Raw genomic sequence first — 27,406 nt, 5'->3', positions numbered from 1 at the left:
GAGGCACTCCCGCCACTTTATGACCACTATTGTATTAGAGAGAATACAGTTTATGTAGTCACAACTATGAAAGCAACAATCCATCGTGCGCAAGCATAATAATCCGTCGGTTCCACCAGTACATTTTATGCGTTTTCTTCTATAAGAGCATCTTCAATCCTTAGGAGAGGCGGTGACTGTGGGTGGCACCACGTGGTCTGGGTGGTGCCATTTCCTTTGCAAATTGTCAACTACTTATAGGCTTGAAATTACTTGTAAATGAGCGTGTATGAGCGTAAAGGAATGGCTATCCTTTTTTAGGCATACTCAAAAGCATAGAACAGTCAGGAGACGTAAATATTAAGAACTGTATTTGGATGCCTGTAACTAAATAGCAGGTAGAGTAAACGTTAGTAATAGGAATGACAGGTCAAAGGGCTAGCGACATTTACGCATGGAACGATTTCGCGCTTAGACGGTAAACTTACTTAAAGTTTTGCGCAACTTGGTCACATAACGTAGGCATGAAAAATACGCCCAACATCATGTAAGCCTGGATCGGGGTTTGTTGCTTTTGGTACTCGTCCATTTTCTGCAAGAGATAAGTTCGGGTTGAAGCGAGATGATCAAACACAGCAAGCAGCAACTTGTACTCTATTAGCTGTACGATAGAAAAGAAGCGTGAAATGTGTGGCATTTTAAAAAGGGAGGTATAAAGGGAGATATGGGATATCTTTCCGTCTACCCCGTTTTTTTCCTATTTGCGTCCTTTCATATGCGCAGCTCTTTCTAAGATATAATTCATACCATGTGTCAAAACACAAATGTTTGCCACTACGCAAAGAACATGCAAATTCATGAGTCAAGATTTCGTTGTTTCTGCTTTTATGTTTACCAATCACCAGTAAATGTCTAGTCGAACGGTAGATGCAAGACCTCTGCACTGCACACTTAAAGAAGTTTGCACCCTTTGGGGCTTATCTTGTCCTACACTAATAATCGCCAGTTGCCTTGCTTGCGTTTCTTTTCTTGAAAACTCTGCGCTCGCTACATTCCTATCGAGAATGGTATGTCACATTGACAACGCGCATGCAGTTCGTGACTTGTAAGTAGCTGGCGCGCAGGATTAGCGAAAGGAAACGCAAGCAAGGTAGATGACGATTATTGTTCTGGGACAAGATACGCCCGAAAACGTGCAGACGTTTTTAAATAGTGCAGAGGACGGCTGTGATTTGTAAAGCTGCCTTTCATTTTGTAATTCAGTCTATAAGTCCTCTGCGACGGATTCAAAAGGCAGCCAGATTCAGAGGTGCTTTGTGTACAAAAATTCAATGGGCCGTAAATATAATGTGACAATACTGAAGCCTGCTGATAATGCTATAAAAAGAATGGTCTTGTCTTGAACGAATCCACGAGCATATTTATGCCCTATAGGAGAAGTCAAAGATCGAGATTAAGACAAGATGAACTTCTTGTGGACGGCAGCTTGGAAGAAATATTGATAAAAATTGCAAGATTAGTTTACAAGGAAATCATTCTCCTTAAGAAAAAGCCTCGATAGCATTTCAAGGTGCATTATATAACAACGGGGGAACAATTACTGCCAGATTCTCATTTTTATAAGCTGCAAGCGGGTCATTGCCACTCAGTGGGCACGAAGTTTCTGCTTGTCCACATACCCGCCGTGGTTGCTCAGTGACTATGGTGTTGGGCTGCTGAGACCGAGGTCGCCGGATTGAATCCTGGTCACGGCGGCCGCATTTCGATAGGGGCGAAAACACCCTTGTACTTAGATTTAGGTGCACGTTAAGGTGCCCCAGGTGGTCGAAATTTCCGGAGGCCTCCACCTCCTAATCAGAAAGTGGTTTTGGCACGTGAAACCCCATAATGTTTTTAACAATGTCGATCGTGCGCTTAAACCTTGCGGGAGCATTGCAGAGGAAGAATGGTATGACGTTGAACTCGTAAAGGTATTCCGTAATTGCAAACGCTGTTTTCTTTGCCGTCCTCGCCTATAGAAATTTGTAGTAACCTGAACGCAGATCGAGACTCGAGTACTATTCTCTACCTTGCACGGAGTCGAGAGCATCGTCAATGCGAGGCAGAGGTATACATCCTTGCGCGTGATCTTGTGGAACACTTGGTAACCACTTAAAATCGCAAATAACCACTTCTTTTTGTTCCAAAGAGATGGGAGACGATTAAGGGCTGGTAGAGGGGCGGATATCTTACGTTGTGGCAGGTTGGAGACGTTTTACGCAATAATTTTCCGCTCGGCTACAGACATGTAGCTGGCCGGCGGATACGGCCGGCTAGACACGATGGATCTGCCGTTTGTCTGAATCCGATCCACTCTGACGGAAGTTTGTCGCAGTGTCGAAGAACGGGCGTCAAGTGAACCTTTATGCGTCGTGAAGAAGGAAAGAAACGGTTGCGTCTGCGAAGGGCTGAAGTCGGAGCTGATTACGGCTGCAAGAGCGCAGGCAGAGAGGGAATGTTCAGCAGGAGGGACTTCAGAGGGAGCAGCCTCAAGGGGAACGATGCAAGAAAAAGTGGTGTCTTTAGGAAAGAGAATTTTCTCAGGTGTTGTGTTCAATGCGGCGAGAAGCGCCGAACTATTGTAAAATATAAGTGGGCCTGTTACAACGGCTATTTATTTTGTAAAACAACGCGCAGAAGGTAACACTGATATATCACCACGGCTGATGACGTCGGTCTTCATGGTAAGAATTTGCTGACATCCTGGAGGTAGCTCGGTCTCTTCTGCAGCTAGCAAACTTAGTGGCTTGTAGTTTTCATCGCGGAGCAAGGAGTCATTCTCAATCCCATGCACGGCGCCTTGCCGAAAACATAAAGCAGCATAAGCAGATGGAAGGAAATCACATCCTAAAATGAGCTCGTGAGAGCAGAGCGACGGCACAGCAAAGGTTATGTGGTGGACGATGCACCATAGATCGATACACACACAACATAAAGTGCGGAAGGTCGGATAGTGTTGGCTTGAACTATCCTGGGACGTCCACACATATCAGAATGAATAACAGATAAAGTTGCACCGATGTCCGCAAAAGCTTTAACTTGTACTCCTCCAACGAACACAGATATCATGTTGCAAGGGTGCGCCGGAGGAATTTTAGTACCCGAATGCAGTTTTTCTTCCGAAAACTGCATTGCTTAGTTTTCCGGCCGACGCGTTAAAGGTGAGTGAGGCAGGCCGAAGTGGTGACCAGGAGAGGCGGAAGGGCGAAGGTGAGCGGCGTCTATGTGGCACGGTAATGATTCGGTGTCTCGGTCGTTGTGGGCGTAAATTCGAAAGGGCGCGGAGGGGAAGCGTAACGGCGGGTTTGATAAGAGGCCACTCCAGAAAACGCATCGTGTTCACACATGGTGTACCCGCGACACTCGTCCTGCGGGGGCTTGTGGCAAAATCATGACATATCGCCGGAATAATCACTGTAAGGGCAGATAGGACAAGAAGGACGCCAAGGCGGGTAGTGAAGGGCGTTCGGTGAACTGGCCGGTAGTGCGGTCAGATGGTGTGGTCAGTGACGAAGGCTCAAGTGCTATTGACTAAACATTGGCCGGAGGCGCAGCGCCGATCTGCGCGTAAGTCGATATAGGCAACATTCAACAAGTACTGGTTGGAGGCGTAGTAGCAGCTTGCGTGTATGTTGGCCGTAGGCGATGAGCAGGAGGGTCCACAAGCGCAGAGTAGGTAATGGCCGCGAGCTCCTCCTTAATGACGTCGTGCGAGTCTGCACGAGAAGGCTGAGCAGGAAACACCAACGGAGATAGCAAGCCAAGTGATTGGAGTTCTTCGCGTATGATCGGCCGGAACATTGCACGCTTACAGTCCGGATGCCTTTAAAGTGCAACGCACCCTGTTTGACTCAGCCATTGCGTCACTGACACAGTAGCAGAGTGCAAGAACATCCTCGATGTGGGATTGCGTACGACTCGCCGGAATATTGTTTGCGAGCATTGAGAGTTTTCCTTCCAAAAGCGAAGCGGACCGTCGGATGCCAAAAAGTTGCCAAAGGTCCTGCTTGAAGTTTGTCTAAACGAAGAAATGAATCTTATGCTTCAGTAACCAACTGTTCGTCACACCCATCAGACTGAAAGAGACAAAGCGGAGCTTCAGGAGATTATCCCACCGATTAGCAGAACGCACTCGCTCGTAATCATCCAGCCTGTCCTCGACATCATCCCCGCAAAAACCAGCGAACAGACGGTGATCATGCTGGCGGCCGCTAATGATGAGAGACGGTGCGGCTAGCGGTGTCGGGATGGTAAGGGTAGAAGCGCCAGCCTGCTCGTCCAGCGACATGCTGGGGGACAGTTGTCACAAGCGGCGACCTGAATGGAGCTCCAGGGAGTAGGCCAATCGTGCTGAAGATGGGGGTTCGAGAAGCACTTCCACCACTTGTGACGTCACAGTAAGGGCCGACCGTTGTTGAGCCCAAGAGATGCGGCGATTGGCCACAGGCACAATCCACACTGATGATGCGCCCACTCGCGCGATGACGAACGCCACACGTATGATGATGATACTATACTGATGAGAAAGAAGTTCCTAATAAACGGCCCACAGTATTATCAATGTATACCTAGTTCAGCGGATATAGTTCTGCGTTCTGATGACACTAACGTACTTTTCTCCGGTAACGACTTCTTGAACACTGTAGCAGATGCAAAGAAATATTTATCTCAGCTATCGCTATGGATAAATACAAATGAGATCCAGCTAAGTGTGCACAAAACAAAATCTATATCTTTAAAGCTAAAAAAAATTTTGACAGCTGATTGTCCTCAGATAAAGCAAAAAAAAAAAAAAAAACGTGCGTGCTCTACACGTTTTTGTGGAGTCGTCTTTAGTGAACAGCTAACCTGCCCTTATTATACTAATTAGTTACGCTCCCACATATCACCCTCATTCGGGCGAATACATAAAGTGAGGTTTGTTCTGCCAAACTGGCTAAAAAGACAAATATTTTGCGCTCATTCAGTCACTTCTTTATTACTGCTTATTTGTCTGGCGTAGAACAACATATATAAACCTAAACTCCTTAATTACATTAAAAAAGTTACAGCAATCGTTAACATTCTCGATACTTGGGGTACACGAGAATACCGGCAACCACTAGGACTTGTTAACATATATAGGTTAATAACACTTCGACAGGCAATAGAGGCTCATTCCTTCATCCACAGGAAACATAACCATAGCTTTTGTTCAGTTGTAAGACCCGATGCTGCTTATGAACGCCAATATATTTCTAGCAGGACTTCCGAGGTTCCTACTAACTATGGGCTACAGACATCTTAGCCTGCCATTATAACTTTTATAAATGATAACAGGGAAATTGAAAGGCTGATACACGAGTTTCGAAGTACTGTACAAAAAAGGTTATGGATCTCTTACTTAGGTTATACTACACAACTTTGACGTATTGTGTTTTTTAACTGGTAGATTATTTATTTATTTATTTATTTAGAGTGTTTTCTGTGTCGTTTCTTTTCCCATCTGTTATTCAAAGTAAGGTTATGTTGGAGTATTTATATACTGCGCAGAATTGTGGATGTTCAGTTTCTGTATGATTCTAATATTGTCATACACGAAATTTCGTTACCGTCTCATATTCACTGTTTGTGGGCACCGGGAGTTTAGTCCTCGTCAGGAACAGACGTCCTTTAGCCTCCCTCTTTGCGTGGCGATGTATGTTTGGATGCCGTATGTGAAAAGGGAATCGTGCAATACTTGAAGTGCACCTGCTTAAGAGAATGTTCATAGTGTCCCTGTGTATAGGGTCCCTCCCACACGCACTCAGTGCTTACTCTCTCCCTTTTTGCTCTTTCTATTCCCCTTTTCCCCACCCCCAGTGTAGGGTAGCCTCCCTGCCTTTCCTGTCCTTGCTTTCTCTCTCTCTCTCGCAATGAAACTTCCATAACGATCAATGAACGCCTCGCCAACCTGGATCACTGCGTATGTGCCAATGAGTGAGCGATAAGCGTGGGAACAATACGCAGGCACCGGCGCGCCGCACTTCTCGTCTCGGAGACCCCGCGCGGACTTCTCGGAAGTGCCACTAAATGGGGCGACGTACCGAGAGAGAAGTGCGAGAGGGGAGCCCGGTTGCCGCATGACGCGTTTCTAAGCTTTAGCACGCACCGGCGTGCCATGTAATTCGGAAACCATGCGGAGGCGTCGAGGCGGTGCCGCTAGATGAATGACACCGAGTATTCTTGAAGTCAGGCGTACAATCAGGACTCGATGGCAGCCAAAGGTTAGTGCGACGCCTCGCATTGGGCGCTCACGGGAAGACTACAAATGAAGCTGCACAGAATGAAATGGGCTAGACAAGTTTTGAAGTTAGGGAAGGTTGCCGTAAAATTGATTATGAAGAATGATTGCGGAATACGGAAGAAAGCAAATGGGCTGGACGAGTGTTCAGGTAATTGTACAGAAAAAATGACAACCATTCCACTCTGTGAAAACTGAATGACAGCGAAAGCACCTTGCTTTTCGGTTTAGAGCTTTGACTGTAGCCAGCTTTCTCTGCCATTCAATCTTCACAGAGTGAAATGGTTGTCATTTGTTTGAATTGTGTGACGATAGGGGTTGATGTGGTTAAATTGAGGATTTAGTAAAGACAGTGGTTGGTGCTCGATTGAGTCTCTTTATTTTGTCAGGTTAGTCGCGATTGCTTTATGATCACTGTGATATACACTCAATGGTTGGACGGCCACCCTAGAGAGGTTCTTGGCTAGAATCAAATCAATGCACGTCCGGTTATGCGTGGTAGGTATCATGGGGTTAGAGTAACATTGCAGGCCAAACTGTTCCAACATTTATTGCATGAACCATTTCTTCTCTGGCCGAGAAATGTCCACGTTGAAGTCTTCGTTGATGATCACAGGTATGGTATGATCTTTTCTAACGCACTGGTAATACGTGGTCATGAACTTTTTCATTTCGGACTTGGAAGTAGCGGGCACCGGGAAGTAGTGTGCACTGTCGAGATCACGATTTCCTTTTCCGTTTGCGTAGCACAAACATCCGCACAGTGGGTGACGATTCTGTTCATCCCGAGATCGAACGGTTGCACTTGCATGTCGTCCTTTAAGGGTATAGCAACACCTGCAGAGCGCTTGGAACCTCCTTGGGTCCCACGTGTGACAAAAACAATTCAAGAGCGCGTTACAGGCTACCGAGCCCGCATGGGTATGTGCCATTGAGCTTGGACCGTTTCTGCACTATCACTAGTATCGGCCATCATCATGATTATTTCTGGTGCCGGTCACCGCAAAATCCACGGATGGCTAGTCATATACAGCTTTCGCTGTAAAACATAAATTTAGAATGGAGGAAAAGAACTAGGAACCTCACCAGCAAGTATGCGACCTGCATGGCGAGCAACTTGGCAACAAAGAACGTCAAGCGGAAAGTCAGAGAGGCTGCGATAATCTCATGGGTGGCGGCAATGGAAAATAAAAATAACAAAATCAGGAAAAAACTATTTATGATAACTCAAAGGATAGCTCATTACTTGAAACGAAATCAGGACGCCGTAGAAGATGTAATAATAAAGCAAGACATAAGAAGGAAGAAGGAGCATGTGCTTGCCGTGTTAAAGCTAGGGAAACAATGAGGCACATTTTATTAAAGTGTTAACATATTTGCCCAGCAGTCGATTTAGGCACCTCTGGCCTACTTGAAGCCCTTGGGTTAAGCGTGAGCAGGGGGAAAGTAATCATGTCCGCCGTAGAGATTAGTAACGAAAAAATAAATTGTGGGGTTTTAAGTGCGAAAACCAATTTCTGATTGTGAGCACACCGTAGGGGACGACTCCGGAAAGTTTGACCACCTGAGGTTCTTTAACGTGCACCTAAGTCTAAGTACACGGGTGTTTTCGCATTTCGCCCCCACCGATATGCGGCCGCCGTGGCCAGGATTCAATCCCGCGATCTCGTGCTCTGCAGCCCAACACCATAGGCACTGAGCAACCACGGCGGGTAGAGATTAGTAAGAGGAGATAGGAAGTTTGGTTATGGAAATTCTTCGTGAGTTTTTTTCCTTTTTTTTTTCTTTTTTGACATAGGTGGGGCATTAGCCAACATAATAACAAGAGCTTGGTGGCGCAACCGATCACCCCATTCCAAAGGGGACGCTCATAGCATCCATCTATTCATCCGAAGCGCGAAACATGGATCGCGCAGCAGTACGCGCGATACACATAGCTCGTTTTGACAGTGGCAATACTTTGTGTCACTATACTGATTCAATCCTAAACGCACCATCGTTGACAGTCATCGCGAGATGGGTTCTGCCACTATCTTTAAATACATTTGAAATATTTCAGAATTGTAACTGCGTCATAAATCATAAGATTTTTCAAAAATTAGAACAAATATTCCCGCTGCCACAGTAGGTATAAAGCAAAATAAATAAAAGCGGAACAGGCTACTTTACTCGGCGACGCAAGTTTTGCCATATAAACCCAGATTTTACGAACTAAACTACAACAACAGAGACATCTTTTAAGTTAAGAAAATTACTGTGCTGATGCTGGTGTACCGTAATAATCCCCCTATGGTATCCTGTAAATAACGTATGAAAGACACTAAACAAGTTTCTTTAAAATCATGAGCCATTACACTCTGTGAAGGTAGATGACCAGCGAACTTGTGTAGTGTACGACAAAGCGGTGACACAGAATTTTGAACAAAGGTACGAACACATTTATTGTCGTGATCCGCGGTCACCGGCACGAAAGGTGCGCACAGACACTTATTTTTAGACATCCGCCTTCATTCCTGTTATGCATTCATTATACACATTCGTCCTGTCATTTCACGATATATTGAGGCAAATAATTTGAGACCGAAATCACCGCACCGACTACCAGTGGGCCAGTGACGTCCCCGCCTTCACAAAGGGAGTAGCAGTTTGAGAAAGCTTGCATGATTAGCGGCAACGGAGCCTGCTGTGAGTGAAGACGACGACGAACGCGCGAGCAGTGTGGCGCGAGCCATTGCTCATGATGATAGTTCTCGTTCGCACACATTTGTTGACGGACAAGAAGAATGCACGCAACCCTAGCCATAAACAGCTTCGCTGAAATAGGGAGCTTCTGCTCATACTTCTCGTGGTGTTGTCGCGGATGGTCTACGTCTCAATTTTCTTCACAGTTGCTTTTAAGGCAAGTTGAAATCATTATAGAGAAAAAAAAAACACAAAAACAATTCTGGCATGTTTGGACACACTCTGATTGCTACGTAGTCTCTTTCTCGAGCAGAGGGGCTTGAACCGAGCTGTCGACTACGTGTAAACACATACCTTCATCATGGTCAATGCCTCCTTCAGCACGTCAGGATTGTCTTGAAAGTGTCTCTCGTTAACATTGAGAAATCCCCAGTCGTAAACTCGCTTCTCCAAATACTGTTTCCAATACTTCTGGCCATCTGAGCTCTTGAATTCGCTCGAGAATGTTTTGAGTGCGCTGTAATAAAGTAAAAATATATAGAATTAAAGAATTAAAGAATGTAATAAAGAATTAAAATATATTGGCGCGTTTCATATTTTCTGACTGTGGAATGAATCTCTAATGTAAAAAGATGCTTCGCAGAAAGTGTCAAGTTGCTTGCACCGTTGCAATAGAAATTACTAAAGGTTGAATTAGCCTTGCTTTCATTGTGCACCCTTGAAAAATATTACATCTGGCATTTCTCAGATAAATTTTCAAGTGTTGGTCGGCTGTCCCCATAAAGCAGCTAACTATAGTGCGCCAACGCGGATTAATAATTATGTTTCGCGTTGCTACCAATTTTAGACACGTAACCGCAATTCCAAAGCGTGAAATAACACCTATCTACGCTGATGTACCGTACCTTGAATTTCAGGTGGCTTTAGACGTTCAACCGATTGCAGCCTCCATGCTGTGCCCCAAAAGCAGTTGTAGCCAAGTGCTTGAGAATGATGTCAAGCAATTTCTTCTCCTCTCTCTTTCGTTCATTCATAACAGATGGCTAGTCTAGCTCAGTGCCGCAAGACGTGGGGGGGGGGGGGGGAGGAATTTTCTTCGTTTCCATTGTGCTCATGTATAGTACGTTGTACTCTCGAAGTGGTGCTGTTCTTCTACAGAAAGACTTGGAGAGGTTGAGGTTACACTTGTGTTGTATTTGGCCGGATTTCTGTTGGGTATGAACAAGTTTCATTGTAATGGCGCTTAAGCGAGTCCCAACAGTGGACGTGAAAGAGACCGAAACCGTCAAGTTAAAATATATTTTATGCGGGATTGCATATTAACGCGATAGCGTAACGTGTCCCGTGTCGCAGGAAAATCCGGCGTCGGCGTCCCACGTACCGCGTCGACCGTCGTTTCGACAAAATTCATCCCTAACGATGCAAACCCAACCCCGCATACTCATCCACGCAGACCGTGCAGCGCAAATACGTTACTGGACTAATTTAATTTGTCGAAGTAAAATGCGTCAGAAACATTGTAAAGTACAACTTACACACAACCTACACACATGATAGCGTCGGATTGTAATTTGAATACATGAGAAAATATAATTCGGTTACGCGGAACCTCAAACACAAAGCCCTTTTCTAGTGTTTCCACAATTCAAAGACAAGTGATGGCGTCGAAGATTTACGCGCGCCGGCACGCGCAAATTTCGGAGGACACGGAGTGGCGCGCCTGGTTGTTTGCAACACCTCCAGGCCGCTCGCTCCGCCGCATCGCGGCCCACGCTAGAGGCCGCGTTTCTGCCAGAAAACTCGTCCTCTTGCCTAGCGTTCGTCGCCAGCGTTTCCACGTAAACATAACGGCTACATAAGCTGCATTTGCCGGGAAGCGTGAAAACCTGTCAGAGATCCATGAATGCTATCGCATTCCACTCTTAAAGGCGAAGCTTAAGCGTGGTCCTCATTTTTTGTTTTGCCTTTGTCCTAACTTTATCTATAGTGGTGACGTCTGGTGAGGAATCAAATATAATCAAAAATATATAAGACGTTTTGCCCAAGTGACACACTGCAAAGTTTGGTCGAAGTGGCAATTTCACTCGTCTTCTCGGATGTGGATTTCTTTTTCTGCCGCTAGCTTGTATTTCCGAGATACAAGCAAGTGAAAGCAAAATGAACACTTCAAGAAGAAAAAGTGCGCTAAGCAAACATAACATAGTTAATGACCTACGACTTATGCTCGTTATACACTCTCGTCATGGTATGCAAATTTTGGTCCCAGCCAAATTAATGAAACGACCATGAGAGCACCTAGAGGTAGGCGGTGTTTTCATTACATACATGACACACATGTCATGACTGATCATTTATGTTCGTCAAACACTCTTGTCATACTATGCCGATTTTGGTTCATAACAAGATCAAGAAACGGCCATGAGAGCACCAATACGTACACGGCTGGATAGGTACTGTAAAAGTGGCAAATGTTGGCCAACATAAGAACAATTAAAGAAAAGAAAATGAACCGGACGAACGCTGGAAATCACCTCACTGAGTAAGCCCTCAAAACACGAATGCTACATGAACGAAAGTACCACGAGATTCAAAAACTAGAGCATGCAGTGAGGCCACTGCTGCTGCTGTTTGCTAAAGTTGTATCGAACCTGACACCGGCAAGCCACGCTTTCTCGCCGGCATCAGAAAAAGATACTGATGAAGTTTCGCTGAAATAGCGCAGCTCCACTGCGTGATTTATCACTACCCACCCGTGCCTGTAAACTTCGTACGCATAATAGGTGCAGAGACCTTACCTCACTTCAACGGAGAATCCGAAGCGGGTGAGGTTGCTTGTGGCGGCAGCTTCCAGGAACGTTTTCATGCCATTAGTTATACCGATGAATGTCGACAGAGTGTCCCGGTAGAGCGAGTCGTAAAATAGATGGTCGCATATATTGTCGGCCAAGCCCGAGGGATAGTTCATCACCGTGCAAACCAGGGGAAGGCGAGGAGGGATTGTGGCTGCGTTCATACGGTTATCATTAGAAACACACAAACCACTACCTTCAATATGCACTGGTCGCTAACTAAGCCGAATTAGAATACTTTGTGATCCCCGAGAACTTGATGGTTCGTTCGTATTATTTGCGGCATGCAAACGGCTCAAGTAGTTCAAATGTCTAATCTGGGCAAATTAAGCGTGGCACTGTTCACCACGGTTTCTGTCTCAAACGTGATGGCGGGTTGCAGTATTTAGATATGATATTTCCTCCATAGTTTTTTTCCACAACTAATACAATTCATTTCAGAGAAATCACCTCTAGTGAAATTCGCGAGCAGGACCAGCAGATAGCCTTATATAATTACACATGGAAAGCGGAGGAAAGTGATCAGATTAAGTGGGTTTTGTTGTAGTGTATGGTAAAACGTTCATAGAAATGATTAGTCCTTCCTATAGGGTTGTTACGTTTTATAAAAAATGTAATAAATGTGAAAGTAAAAATGCAACATTTAAATTTAATACTGATTACCTGCTTCCGATAATACTAGGAAAGACTAAATGTGTGAATTTGCGAAGTCAAATTTTATACTTGTCTTCGTTATCAAAGACCAAGAAGGAGTGTTATGGAATGGACACACATGAAATAAATGACTTCCAGTATTGTCTTATTGTTCAAAACTGCAAGTTAGCAGAATATACGTTCATTTCTTTAAACACGGGATAGGGAAAATGCAGAGGGAGGTTTCAGCCAAAAAGCGTCTGTACCCTCTACCCTCACGCTTGTGCGCAGCAATGGCTCAGCTGTTTTAAGTGATAACTGATAGTGTTTTGGGCGAGTGGTACATCGAGCGTGTAACACGAATTTTTTTTCAGCGCTGATCTTCTGCCTAATTCTTCTACATGTCAATTCGGGGAACACCAAGTCACGGTCCATGGCGTTCGTACTGACTCTTCGGTGCGCGTCTTGACTGAGAGAAAATTGGTGTTGCACATAATTTTTCCTGTTTCGACATGTGGGAAGGAGGTCCGGTCCGTTGCAGACCTGCGTTCGCATGCTTTCGCCAGCTTGTGTAAAATTTTGCAGAAAACGCTAGATCTATATTACTGCCCTTCCCGTGTCTCCTGTTTCATGTTCTTGAGTTCTTCAACGGGGGATTGTCTTTTAAAAGCGTGTGCATCTTGAAACATTCTGAGTTCCATTGAGACGGCCACTCCTAGGGGTCTCCTATGGATGTCCGCACGTTTGTCGGTGCTCGCAAAATCGGCGCCTTCTTATCCAACTGTGAGCGAGGGAAAGAACCGCGCGATTACTTATGCCAGCCATATTAGTCTCCAGCCGAACAAAATTATTTGTTCACCATGAGCGAGTGTCTAGCACTTTTAGTGGTGGCATAATTCCTCCCGTATAGACTTTTACACCGGGTATAGTTCGCTCACTATAAACAGACGGCAGTTGCACCACGCCTAGCCCCATAAATACAAGTCGAATCATTCCAAGGCAATGACGAGGTGCTTATTAAAGAAAAGGAAAAATGCATGGACGAGAACCAGATGAAAAAATAGCTGGTGCTGAGAAAATTTAACTGGAAGAAAATCGAAGGGAGAACGTCTAAGCTCACAGCCACAAGATTAGACGAAGTTCCTACGAGGTAGACGGCTGATTAATTACTTCGCACCAAAAATTAAGGAAAATCTTTTGAGAGGAAAATAGTTAGGCAACGTATTCTTTATTTAGCTTTTGATGGATTTACCTAGGGAACACCGTTTGCGTTGAACGGGAAGAAATGAGGAGCGAGAAGACATTTGATATGACAAGGGTACGTGCGACTTAGATGTACCCTTGAGGTGTGTGAAAAGAAGCACAAGAACGCCGATGCTCATCCTCGCTGTCCTCTTCCGACCCCTGATCGCTCACGATCGCCTTCAGCCTACGCACCGGGTCGTCACAACTGTCACAACCTTACACTGTCACAACGTCTCACCTGTCACAACGCTAGACTGGCCAGGCCCCGACCACACTTTCATCCTTGTTTATCACCGAGCTGCCCCCACGCACTGCGGAATAAATTTTGAACGCCTGCAAGATTTCTCTTTCCCCCCGAACGCCCGACTTCGTCGACTACTTAAGCATTTGAAACTTCATGATGGATATTTATAGCGCTACATTCACAATGGGTCCCCGCCTTACTTCTGAGAGCCTTTCGTGACGATCCGACAGCTGGTATCTCGAATATGCCGAGACGTACGATGGAATACGAAGTCCCTATTCCTCTCCTGGCCTGTCTTCAGCCGTTGTGATGTATGTCGCCCCTTGCGTGCGCTCCAAAGCCGCAAAGGCCCACCTCTGCTGCCACTGGCTCCCGTGACGTCTCCCTTATCCTGCTTCGCCTGTCGAGGTCATTGGAATCGACTTGTACGGACCCCTTCCTTTCGCCTACAATGACAATTATCGGATTGTGACAGTTGTTGGCCACCTGGCTCGCTACGCGGAGGCAGCTTCTCCACAATCTGGCACACCTCCTGAAAGCGCTATTTCTTTGTGTGAAACATGTCCTTATGCAATGGAGCTCAACTCGTTCTCCTCAGCTACAGTGGCTAAGCCTTTTCTTCTATTCGTACCGAAGGTCTATGCGCCTCAACCTCAATTCATGAAAAAGCGTCTAGCTACCAGTCACAGAGCAATGGCTCGACAGAGCATTTTGACGCAAGCTGTCTGACATGATTGCAATGCACATCTGCCCCTGGGCCACAAGAACTCGAATACAATCATCCTTTTCGCAACTTTCATGTAGAATACTGCCACACAATGAATTACCGGCTTTTCTCCTTTTTTTCCTCGTCTAGAGCCGTTCGCAAAAGTTTCGTCCTGGGTGCCTCTTTCTTCTCAGCACTCTTTTGCGAGCGCTTCGTTTCTCGCCTCGCCCACTACCGTCACCTCGCCCGTGCTAACGCTTCCATTTTGCTGGAAGCCCGCAAATATCGCTATGGTTCAACAAGACGCGCTGCGGCTTTCTTCACTGCAGGCCAGGTTCTCATCTGGACAACTGCGCGCGCTCCTCGCTTATGCCGCAATCAACCCGAGGAAAGCGAGCAGACCCTCAATATACGGAAGCGCGACTTCAAATATGTAAAAGGAACAAAACTGCTTCTCACGAGGAGTGGCGATTCCATGAACATTGACGCCTTTTACGAATTTTCTTTAGGGCACAAATTTTTAATTTTGTTCTGGAGGGAGTAATGTGCTGGCTTTTCTTAGACTGCACTATCTTTAGGATCAACCAATGAAAATTCCGAGGTAAAGGCCAACAACTGGTAGGGCTAGGAAAGAAATGCTGCACAATAAAAGGAAAAATACATGGCTCAATATTTTGAGCCTTGTCACAGCATTGAACCATTTCAAGATGAACGTCTTTATAACTGTCCCTTTGCTCACACTTCTCATGTTCAGGAATTTGTGGAACTGTCGTTTATGACGGATTTCTAAAAGGCGGCAACAAATGCCAGCAACAAGCAGTCAGCTTAACTGCAAAGACTTACTCGGCTCGTCAATGGAGCGCGAACAGTGTTTGGCCCAGCCGATTATTCTATCCTGTAAGCGGAATAAGCTGCTCCAGAACGCGCTTATTCCTGGCATTGGCGTTCGCGCTCTGCAACTATGAGCAAGTTGATAGGACACACTAGCTTGAACAGACAGCAAACGATGAGATAAAGAGACGCAGGGTGATTCCGAACACTGAAAAGATCCTGCTGCCCCGTTTAAGCCTGATCTGGGCGAATCTATACGGTATCGAAGCTGTCGAAAGCCCGTGTGACACGATGATGGCAAGCATAATTGTGTCTGTTAATGGTGCGGTTTGAGGGTATCGCTGCCCTGAACGTTGACTGCCATAAAAATTGCGTCGCTGTTAAGTGCCAAACTGCTTCAGGGACAACTTGCAGTATTGAGATAACATCGCTTTTTGTCAATTTTCAGATTTTCAGAGAGACCCCTTTAACGCCGTAGAGGGATCTTGATATCTGTCGTTCCAAAGAACCCTTATCAGAAAACGGATCCTCCTGTGTCATGTGCAAGCCCACCTAGAAGCATTTCTGGTAGATTTTTCTAGGTACAAAGACTTGTGCAGTTTCCATGTGTGAGAGATTTCGTATGCGTACGCGACCTTGCCGTATTTGGTTGAAATAAATTTCTGAGAAGTTACATTTACCAACAGCGCAAAAACACATGGTAAAGAAGACTGTGCATCAATTTCGCTAGCTAATTTTACAAAATACAGATTAAGTTCCTTTGTTAAGACTGCTCGCGAAAAACGGCCTGGTTCGTCTTGCTGTTTGTTAAAAGTCACGGTGTGTTTTGACGTACAAATGAAAAAGGAGGAAATGAATATTGTCCTACTTGTGGTCGTGGTGGTTGGCAAGGTCGTTGTCGGGGTCGGTACTGTGGCACTGGGCGTCTTAGGAATGGTAGGCGTTGTCCTCCTGTAGACGACTGCCGGGGTCGTTGACAAAGTCCTGTTGCGGAGAGCTCTACTTGAGGTGCTTGAAGGCCCTTGCGATGACGGGAGACGCTTGTGGGCGGTGACTTTTTCTTTCAGCCGCTCGATTCCTGGAGCAATTACGAAGAATAGCTGCACAAAAATGTACCTGAAGGCACACCCTGGTATACACATAAAAACGTAGTCCTGCTGAAGTATTTTTACATACTTAATATTTGTAGCCTTCACAAAGCTATGTAACTCTGTATAGCGCATACTCGTAGCGCAATGTAGTACATGCCTACTGGTGTTAGCATTTATTGCTTTGTTTTATTCATGTGCGTTTAAATTGTTGAGCTCACGTCTTCCACTGCGGACTTTGCAAGCGTGCTTCAGATTAAAGCGAGTCTAGAGTCACATATTCCCTAAAGACAAATGTTGCGCCCGTCAGCCTGAATCTCATTTTCCATGTGGCGATTATATGAGCCCCCGTTTTCAGCTGAACAATCTTAAAATCCCCTTATTTATCTAGAGATGTCCGAGACTATCGATCAATGTTTCAAGTAGGTTTTTGGGGCCGACACATTCAGACCATTCCTTACGTATTAATTGCAGCCTATTCTTTAATTTCCGCGACTGTATTGTGGACTAGCGTTTCTGAAGAGAACGTATTTGCGGCACCTCGTTACCTCATACATTGCGTTGCATCTACATTTGCATAAGTCTGCTAATGCCCATTTTTCAACACAGCTGATTAAGTCATTCCAGCGTTGTGCGAGTTATCTCTGACGTAATGTGGCCCTGCGCGATGGCATAGACAATTTTTACTGGGAACAGGCAAGTCAACCACATTCATGCTCATAACTGCTATTGACAGTGAAAGGAGCAAACTGCTTGCCCCTAGTAGCCAAGAACACCCAGAGTCACAGACTTTGTAACAGATGCCAGCTTGCACGAAATTCGAACAAGGCACTTTTGAGAATCATAACAATATTCTGTAAGCGATTGACAACTAAATGTACGGTGTGCATGGTGAACACTAATCTGGAAATGAAGCACAAGGGAGTAGGACGTATGAAAGTAGCATGTATGAAAGTAGGATGTATGAAAGATGGAAGCCAGCATGTGCACCATGAGAGCAAAATACCATGCGTTCCTTCCAGTGCTACACTAATGCAGGAATATTTACCCAGCTGCAGTGAAGGCTTCTGTCTGAGTGCCCCTGCGCCTGGTATTTAGAGGGGCGCTGAAACACTTTTTATCAAAGTGGATGAATGCTAAAATAGGCTATTTCAGACTCACTTTGCAGCAAAAGGTTATTGAATGCGTTCAAGAAAAGCGGTGTTACTGGTAAAAAAAGATGGCCTTTGATCCTCTTCGCGTTGCTCCTGCTGTTACTTTAATACCATGCATTGCGAAGACTATGGCGGAGAGGGGGGCGCTGACATCGCTCCGACTGTTGAACATCACTGTGGATGATTTTAACTGTTTTTGGATATACACGTAGACTCCCCTACTCCTTGTATCGTTCGTAAAGTGATTCATTGTAGAAAGACGGGTGTCGTCCGCCATTTAATCTCCTACTCCCTTAAATCCTCTTCTTTTCCCTGATTGCTCTTGATCATCTCTGACTTTTCAGGAGCAGACTGTGTCACTCCGCCGGACTTTATTGCTCACGCCTCCTGGTGAAATATTTGAACAGATTACTGATGGGCGCGTACTCTGTTTCCGCAGAGACTCCCAAGTACCAGGTGGTCTCCAGGATAGCACGCTGCGACGGAGTCTTGATTAATTGAAGGGGTTCACAGAACATGTCATTGCAAGTCCCAATTACTTTACGTACTAGAATGTGGTCACCAGGTTGCATGTCCGGTATGTCGCTTGTGTGTCTTTTGCTCAATTTTTCTTCATTCGATTTTAATATGTTACTTGTTTCACACTTTTCTTTATGTCAGAAAGCTTTAGGTTATCAAGAAGGCCCACTTCGCAATGCGTTGAAAGCATAGGCACAGTCACTGAAACAAAAAGAGGACTACACCCAGCAACTGGGCGATAGGGTGAACAAAACTACATTATCATTCCTTAATATCCCGCCCACTTTGCAAGATTTTTCTCCTTAAAGCAGGCCCACTATCGTACGCTAAGGTCTTCGTGTCTCGAAAACACCCAGCCTTCACTAGAGCGATGACGCTATTGGCGTCTTCTTTTCTCGCCCTGACCATAACTATTGTCGTGCAGTGATCAGTAGCCAGAAAGAAAACATGCGTTTTAGTGACGCCTTCGCCTTTCTGTCCGAGCTTTACGAAACCCAAATGTACTTCAAACGGTACAGTAAAATTGAATTCTATGTAGCTATCATTCTATCTGTGGGCTACCTGAACTTGACTTCATTCGTTTGGCACAGATGGCATGTTGTGGGTTCTGGTACCATCTCCCACACCTGGCCGCGTAAATCTCTTGACGAGTTTGTTGTACATGTGCCAGAAACCATCATGTCCACCTGATTATTTGTGACTGAAACCATTGTAGCCCACCTGAAACCATTGTGGCTAAGACATGATACTTCCCATTGAGAAACTTCACTTCCTTTGTACCCTCCCAGATGTTGACGTGAATAAATCTAGCAGGACAGTCAAATGAGTTCGGCACCAGTAACCTGGAAAGTGCATCCGCAATGGTGAGCAGAAGACCGGGGTGATCGGAAATGACGAAATCAAACTTATGGAGATAATTCACCAATATATAGCGATGCATCCTCTTGGTTGTGTCATGCCAAAAAGGTGAGACAATGCCTGGCATTCTGCGAAGTTATTAAAGTTTGTGCCTTCTAGGTTAGTTCGAAAATACTGAACAACTTTCAAAAAAGCTAACGCTTGTTTTTCTGTCGTAGAGTAGTTGAATTCAGCTGGCCTCAGCGTATGGGTGTAGTACGCGACTACATAATGTTTTGGTGGTACGACTCCGACGATTTCTTGTACAGATCTTCACCAGTCGCATAATACAGAGTCGTAATTTCTAAGTTTTATGGAATTAAAAAAATGTCTGTGGCTGGTAACATAGTTTTTGTCGTTGACCTGGATTATTCGAAGAGGCGGACATTGTTAGGACGACAAAGTGAAACAGATATTCAAGTATTTAACAAAAACGACCTAATTAACTTCCTAATTAAGTACTTTACGGCACATACTGCAATTCACGTATTGTAGCCACTAAGCGTGCGCAAGACAGCCACTTAAAATAAAGTTTCCAGGTTGACAATAGTTTCCAGATATTTCCCAAAGTATGGAACGAAATACATTGGCATTCCAGTTACTTTCGTGCTTAAATGCATGAAAGAGCCTGCTAAAAAATTAAGTGGAACAACAGTGCATTTTAAGGCAAGTTTGACGGCACATATCTTGAAACTGGCGTCGTTCTGGAAAACAATTCCTAGTGGATACGCCTAGCAAAGTCACCGGCTATAATTTGCAATATATGCCGTCTAGTAACTAACTGAAAAGATAATTAGTGTATTTTTTTTAATTAGTTAAAGATGTGTTTCTATTTTTTCGTGCGAATAATGTCCCCCTCTTTCGTTTATCCAGCTCAAGGACTAGAATTATTTTATCTACAGCAGGCTATCTTTAAAAATTCCATAATAGTTAAAGATGATCGCCCTCTGTGACGCATCTGTATTGAGCACAATAGGTAAGGACAAGTCCTGTATCCGTAGGATAGGGTACGGCGATAATAATTTCACCAGTTCACATTATGCGACTTCACGCCCATCATCCAAGCAGTGCGGTATACCTTTCTGCGCCAAACGTGCGGAGACGTGTCTTAATGGCGTAGTCTCTGATGAAGGACCTGAAATGTCCGGCTAGGCCTCGCAAAACACGCAGTGAGTGCACATGACACGGCTCCACCAATTTTCAAGTTTTTTTTTCATTTCTCCTTTGTAATTCGTAAATTGCAATACGTGTGAGAAATCAATAAGTTAGGAAGTTAATTAGTGTATATTTAAATTCGTGTAATATTTGTTTTGAATTATCGTGCTAGTAATGTCCGCCTCTTCCCGTAATCCAGATCAAGGACAAGCATTATGCTAGCTGTCACAGGTAATTCTCAAAAATTCCATAAAACTTAAAAGCGATGACTCCGTATTATGCGACTGGCAGCATTCCGTGCCAGGAATTCTCGCAGCCACGTCACAAACTCTATCCAGTAGCACTACATTTCTTAGAAGAGGGCACTTTTTTTAAAGCTCACTTACAAGTGTGCAAGACTGAGAGCACGCAGAATCTGCGAAATGTGTTTCTGATGTTCCTCCTTACTTATTCAGTAAACAACGATATCAATGTAAATGTTAGAGAACGTACCCAGGCATGGTTTCAGGGTTTCATTCATGATTTTCTGAAACCATGCTGGGGAGATTTTCACCTTTAATGTAGTCGATGTAAAATGAAATGAAGTAACGAGCTCGCAGCTGTTGATCTTGGCAGACGGCCACGACGATATCAGCGCAAGTCTCAATCAGTGAGCAAAGGGCGTTGCGTTTTTTTAATGATACTTCTTATATTTCAAAAAAAAACAGGAAAGTCACGGCTACGTTTCGCCTCAGTGGCCGCGGGTAGCTAGGCAGAGCTAGAAGCTTGAGCTGAAGAGGCACGAGGCCCACCGCACACAGCCCTGGTATACTGTGTTTCGATTTCACAAGTCCTGTCTGTGAGTGAATAGTACACGTAACATTGCTTGTTTAAACAGATCCCATTGTAATTTACAGCAAATCTCTGTCCGCTTTTCTTACCGAAATCAGTTGGTGTGCTGCACGAAAGCCTAGTAGTTTTACAGAAGTAATTGTGCACAGTATTTCGAGTCCCCTTAAGTTTACATTTCTGAGAAAATACTAAATCTTTAAGCTTGAAAAAATAAAGTTGTACGATAAGCGGGCGGTTTCTGTTTAAAAGATAAGTGCACTAACGATGTGCGCGTGCAATAGCTTCTAGGGGCAGTTGCAATGCAACATTTTCTCGAAGAACTTTACGCAGTATTTCTTCAGATCTCGCCCACGTTTCATTCGGACTGTCAGCTACACCGTAGAACCCCAAGTTACCTCTACGTGATTGATCTTCATAGTTATCGAAACTTCACTGGAAGTTGACATTTTCGCCTCTGATGGCGTCTGAATCGACACGATGTATGTCGGGGTCGTCGCGAAGTTACTCTATTGCACCGACTTTATCCTCTGCGGCTGACAGCCCAACACTCAGATTGGTAACACGGTCTTGTAGAAGCTTCTGGTTAGCTTTGACCTCGTTAAGCGAGGCCATTATTTTGGCCTGACTAGATTTCATAGTGTTAGTGAGAGTGGCTATTGCACCTATTACGTCTCTGTTCTGGTTAGGGTCTAATTTAGGAGGCCCAGGATAAAGTTCTGTGTCGCTGGAACAAAGGAGCAACTCTGCTACAGAAATTAAGTCAGCAACAATTGTGAACAAAGCTTGTGGGCACGGTACGAGCAGCAAACATCGATTGCTGGTTCGTTTAGAATAAAGAGAACATGAACCAACCTGTACAAAGAAGCAAACTGGATTGAGCGATCTCATCGCTGTGGCCCATGACCATGCCCACTGAAGTGCGCGTCAGATGGCGCGCTGCTTATATTCAATAGGTACTGCGTAGTCGGTGTCGATGCTGTTGTCCCGAAAGAACAGAGTACCGTCGTGGTCAGGTGATCACAATACCAAGCCAGATCCAACCTTTTCTTTCAACGATATCTTCCTTTCTTGCGGCATATTATACGGAGTTCTTCGAACCACAGCTTTGTCTGCAAGGCCGAAAGCAACCACACGATACTTCCTTGCTGGAGAGTAGTTCCCTACGCAGAAAAGCTCCGGCTATTTCTTCATGTAATCCTCAGGGCAAATGTATTTTAGTCGTCAAGGTACCTCTAGCTCGTTCATTTTTGTTGTTTTCAATCAGGACCTTGTCGTCCCAGATGTTCCGTCTGTCTAATTTCCTATCAGGGCAGGATAACTGGAAGGCATAAGTTACATCCGCCAAACTAACGCGTCTGTCTTAATGCTGTGACCTTGAGATTCAACGAATTTGCACGCCCACTCAATGCGTGAGGTCACAGTCATATCGTATCCCTGGACCTGCAGGGCCCTGCCAGCATGCAGGTGGCTGACGTCCACATGACTCTTATTCATTATGGACACACAGGCACCACTGTTGACGAGGCCTTTCATTTCAAAGTCATCGACCTTGATATGGAGGTGAAGCAATAAGTGGGCACTACGCAAACGTATTATACAAACCTATGATTTGGGACTTGTCATCGACAATGATTTGTTTTCACACATGATTTGTTTCCTCTCGACAAAATTGGTATGGTGATATGAACTTTCTTTACGCTATATATATAAATTTCGCTTTCAGCTCACATAAATTAACGACAGGTATGGTTCTGCTGTCCGCTTGCTCTTGCGCCAGTCACGTTGTTGGTAACAATAACTCTATGCACTGTAGGTCTTCAAATGTCCCTGGTGCTCTTATATGAACTTGCTTTCGTTATCTACACACAGCCCTCGTGTAATTTAAGGCATAGCTGCCGGCGATGGAAACATTAGTTTCGATTTATACAACAGCGTCTCTTGAGTCATTACTTTAATAAAAAACCACATTGGTATGTAAAGTGCAGAGCCACGTTCCAACTTTCAACAGCGTTGAGAGGGAAAGCCGCCAGAAATTATTTAGAAATTGTTCCAATAAGCTAGTAGCTTATTGAAAAACTGCACGTCAAACCAATTACTAGCGATGACACTGAGGTAGCGACGCATGTTCAGAATCTGCTCACCGTCAGAGAGCCACCTATTCCTCTCACATGTGCATTCGCAAGACCAATGCCACCAGTTGGGACTCACTGATCTTTGCTCGAATATATCTGGTTCTTTAATGTTCTGTTGGAGGTTATGCAAGATGAGCAGAGTTGCATAAGTTCACTCTGATGCGTCATCTGTCGTTGGTATTGCTGGATGACATTCAAAATAGGGCTCACGTCTGCTCATGTTTCCTGCTTAACGGTCCGTCGGTGGGAAGGCTCCAGGACCAAGTCCACAAAGTCCTGCTGCTGCACGTCCACTTCAACGAATCTCGCCTGCAGAAGTCCTTCGCGACTCATTGAAACCATTTCCAGCACCACTTCTGCGAGGTTGGCAGTTGTGACATTCTGTTAAGGTCCTTCGCTGGCTCACCTTGCACTTGACAGCGGTTAAAGGAGTACTCGGTCGTAACGTTGGATCAACGAAGGATGCCACCCACGTGTTCGCTTCGGCAGCTGAGCCAAAATGTTGCGTTCCTAAAGTGATTCACTAAGATATATTTCTAGAGAGACGTGTATCGGGTCTGCTGTTTGATCTCCTACTTTCCAGAATTCTGCTCTTCGTCGCCCTGATCACTTTTAGTCGTTTTCTCTGACTCTTCAGGAGCAGACAGCGTCCCCTCTGATTTTGGCACTAATGGTGTGCCAACCTCGAAGAATATCCGTGAACGTAATGTTGTGTTCAGTGTGTCTCGTTTATGCAGTGCTACAGTGTACTAGATAACTACGTGCGGCTCTGTTTTATCGGATCGAGTTACAAGTAGCACATTCTCTTTCGCACTTATCTCTACAGCAATTACACAATTTCTGATGGTCAAAATAAACGTCGTCTTTATGCTCGCTCGTGCGACTACGCCGGCAGCGCCCCCATTAGTACATGATCAATCCCGCACTGCGGACTCACGCTGAATAGATTCCTAACGTAACCAGCTTTGACAATAATGACGACACACCTAGTAGATGTGCAAATGGTGAAGCACCAACATCATACCTGTTCCAGTCGATGTTGGTGCTCGGGCCACCTCAGCATGTACCTGGAGCCATGTCACCCACAGAGACCACAGAGCACGTGGTAATTCTCAGGGAACCGCAGCGAGCTCCGCAAGCGGCCTCGTCGTGGTAGCCCGCGGAGGCCGTGCTTTCTACGCTACGTAGCCAACGCCGCTACATGCAATTGTGCGCAACGTTCGCTGTGTGCACGACATCGCTGGAGCGCTCGCTCGCGTTCATGTGATCGTGTCTGGCCGTGCTACGTGGGGCGGACCGGCATTGTCCTGCAGTAGCTTGCACGGGGCATAGTAGCCACATCGAAACGAAGCGTTTTGAAGCGCTGACAACAATAGCTCAGTACGAAGTGATGTTAGCCAAGGCGTCTAGCGAGGAGCGCCAAGGAGTGAGCGCTTGCTGGAAAGCGTACATTTGGTATGGCCTTAAGTTGAGCGAGGTTCGAGACTAGTGCAGTGTTCAAAACTAATCGAAATTAGCGAGACCCGGCGGCTACGATACCGATAAGCACTGTGGCCAAATTTCTACGCTGGCAGCCGTGACGAGCGTGAGGAAGCCATAGTCGGCTTTTTGTGGAAATTGTTATGAATATTCGAAATGCAGATTTTCTCCAACTTCAGTCTGTTTCTCAAATTGCGTCAATAGATATGCACATTAATAGTTGGAAGGAGCGCACTGATCTAAACACACGCTTTGATTGACGTCAGCAATCAGTCAACAGCAGCCGTCTAAGAGAATCTTGCATATGACGACATATACAAGCTGCCGGCAGCTTTAGGTTGGTGGTTGTGTGGTGTTTTATGGCACATAGGCAACTAAGGCCATTATGCGCCAAGCTCGAGGTATAGGAAAATTTTCCGTGTAGTTTTATAAAAATGTAAATAGTCGTCGGTGGTGTTGTGTGCTTAAATAGTTAGAGTTACCTCATGATGGAGTAAGAAAAAGATTGTAACAATGGGTACTGATAAAAACTTTTAAAGGGGGTCGGGTAACCTCAGCGGCCATCCTTGCCAGGGCAAGGATCTCGAGGCTCCTAACCAATCAAATAAATTCTTCAGCCTTTTTCTCAGAAATGAGAAGTGGCTGTGGTGTATGAGGTGAAGTACTGCGTGATGATTGACATATTTTTAAGAATACCAGCTTCTGTTAAAAATCTAAAAATGCTAGACATATCTACAATTGCATTATCACTCAAGAGCAGTGCTGGGTGAAAAGGGATGCATTGGTTATAAAACGGGGAAAAGCACTTTTTCCGTAGCTTTTCCAGTTTACAGCATGAAATTAAAATGTGATTGACTGTAAGTTCATCTCCGCAAGTGCAAATTGGTTTGTCTTCTTTCTTCAGCAGAAAGTTGCGTGTGATGTGCGTGTGACCTATACGGAGACGGCAGATAATGACTTCCTTGAAACGCTTCTGGTGCACGCATGACTTCCATTCTCCTAGAACTGGTTTTATTAATTGTAGCTTGTTATTTAGTTCGTTGTTCCAAGTGGACTGCCATTTTCTCTTGCATTACTATGTAGTAAGTTCATGCAATCTCTATAGGGCATATTTACATTCTTAATTTGCTTGCCGTAAGCTTGAGCAGCGCACAAATCCGCTCTTTCATTGCCTTTTATGCCGACATGACTTGGTACCCAGCAGAGCCTGATGTTTTGGCCTTGAGCTGTGGCTGCTGTAATGCTGTGTATGAGGTCTCCAAGCAGAGGAGCCGTTGCATTTCCAGAATGAAAGGCCGTGAGCACACTCAGTGAGTCTGTGTAAATAACACTGTTGGTAAGTCTCTCATTTACTATTTTTTCTATGGCTACACAGATGGCATAACTTTCCGCAGTGAAGATGGAAGCACACTGTGGAAGTCTTACTATTTTAGTCCAATTCCCCTGTACAGCTGCGCTTCCTACATAAGCATCTGTTTTTGAACCGTCTGTGTAAAAAGCTGCAATATTACTGTACTTTTCTTCAAGTGTGAGGAATTCTTGTAGTATATGTTGTTGCGGAATTTGTTTTTTATGGAAGCGTGTCAGAGTGAAATCACAGATTTCAGGAAAATTGTGCCATGGCGGCAGTGGACCTCGCCTTTGGGCAATGTTTGGTAATATATCTAGCATGCCGAGGTTTTGGCACGTCTCTTCGAAACGCAGGAGGAGTGGCCTAATAGCTTGTGGTTTGTTATTAAACAGTGTTCTTGATGGGCACTTTGTGACTATGGGGTAACATAGGTGTTTGGGAAGCAAACGGATTTTTAGAATGTACGAGCATGTGAGCATGGCTCTTCTATCTGTACGTGATGGCTCATTGGTTTCTACATGGAGACTGTTTATGGGTGATGTTCTGTATGCACCAGTGGAGAGACGCAAACCTAAATTATGTACTGGATCTAGCCGTTTCAGGTACGATGGTCTTGCTGACCCATACACTATACATCCGTAATCCAGGGTAGAGCGTACTACAGAGCGGTAAATTTGTAAGAGACAAGTCCTATCGGCTCCCCAGTGTTTTCTCGACAGCACTTTGAGTATGTTCAGGGATTGAGAAGCTTTCTTTTTCAAAGGATTTATGTGAGGCAGGAAGGTGAGCTTCTTGTCAAATGTTACACCTAGAAATCTGTGTTCATTTTTTACAGGTATATCTATTTCGTTCAGGTGTAGGGTGGGATCTATTTGTATGCCTCGTCTGAGTGAGAAAAGAATGGCCACCGATTTCTGTGGGGAAAAACGGAAACCATTTCTGTCTGCCCATGTTGCTAATTTGTTTATTGTTAGCTGTATTTGTCGTTCGCATGTTGATATGTTCGAGGATGTGCAAGCTATCTGGAGATCATCTACATAGAGAGAGTACATAACGGATCTTGGAATTATTTTGCTGATAGAATTCATTTTTACAATGAAGAGTGCTGTGCTCAAAATACATCCCTGAGGTACTCCATTTGCCTGGATAAAATTCCTTGAAAGGGTTGAGCCAAGGCGGACATGAAATGTATGGTTTGACAAGAAGTCCTTCAGGCAGTTCAACATCCTGCCGCGGATGCCCAGTTCAGCCAGGTCCTGAATGATCCCAAACCTCCACGTTGTATCATATGCCCTCTCCAAATCGAAGAAGACAGATAGACAGTGTTGCC

General features: G+C 45.0%; 1 protein-coding gene across 1 annotated transcript; it reads right to left on the bottom strand.

Annotated features, from left to right (window-relative positions):
• Positions 1–384: 384 nt before the first annotated feature.
• Positions 385–16,532, bottom strand: LOC129384261 (uncharacterized). Its single transcript, XM_055069469.1, has 4 exons — positions 16,339–16,532; positions 11,758–11,965; positions 9,317–9,479; positions 385–571 (listed from the first exon to the last, which is right to left on the bottom strand). The coding sequence occupies exons 2-4, from the start codon at positions 11,925–11,927 to the stop codon at positions 464–466; spliced, it is 441 nt and encodes a 146-aa protein (XP_054925444.1). The 5' UTR covers positions 11,928–11,965; positions 16,339–16,532; the 3' UTR covers positions 385–463.
• Between the last annotated feature and the right edge of the window lie 10,874 nt (positions 16,533–27,406).

The sequence above is a fragment of the Dermacentor andersoni genome, chromosome 8 (assembly GCF_023375885.2).
Source record: "Dermacentor andersoni chromosome 8, qqDerAnde1_hic_scaffold, whole genome shotgun sequence".
NCBI classification, from domain to species: Eukaryota; Metazoa; Arthropoda; class Arachnida; order Ixodida; family Ixodidae; genus Dermacentor; species Dermacentor andersoni.
Note: the sequence above shows the minus strand (reverse complement) of the source record. Positions and strands in the feature narration are given on the sequence as shown.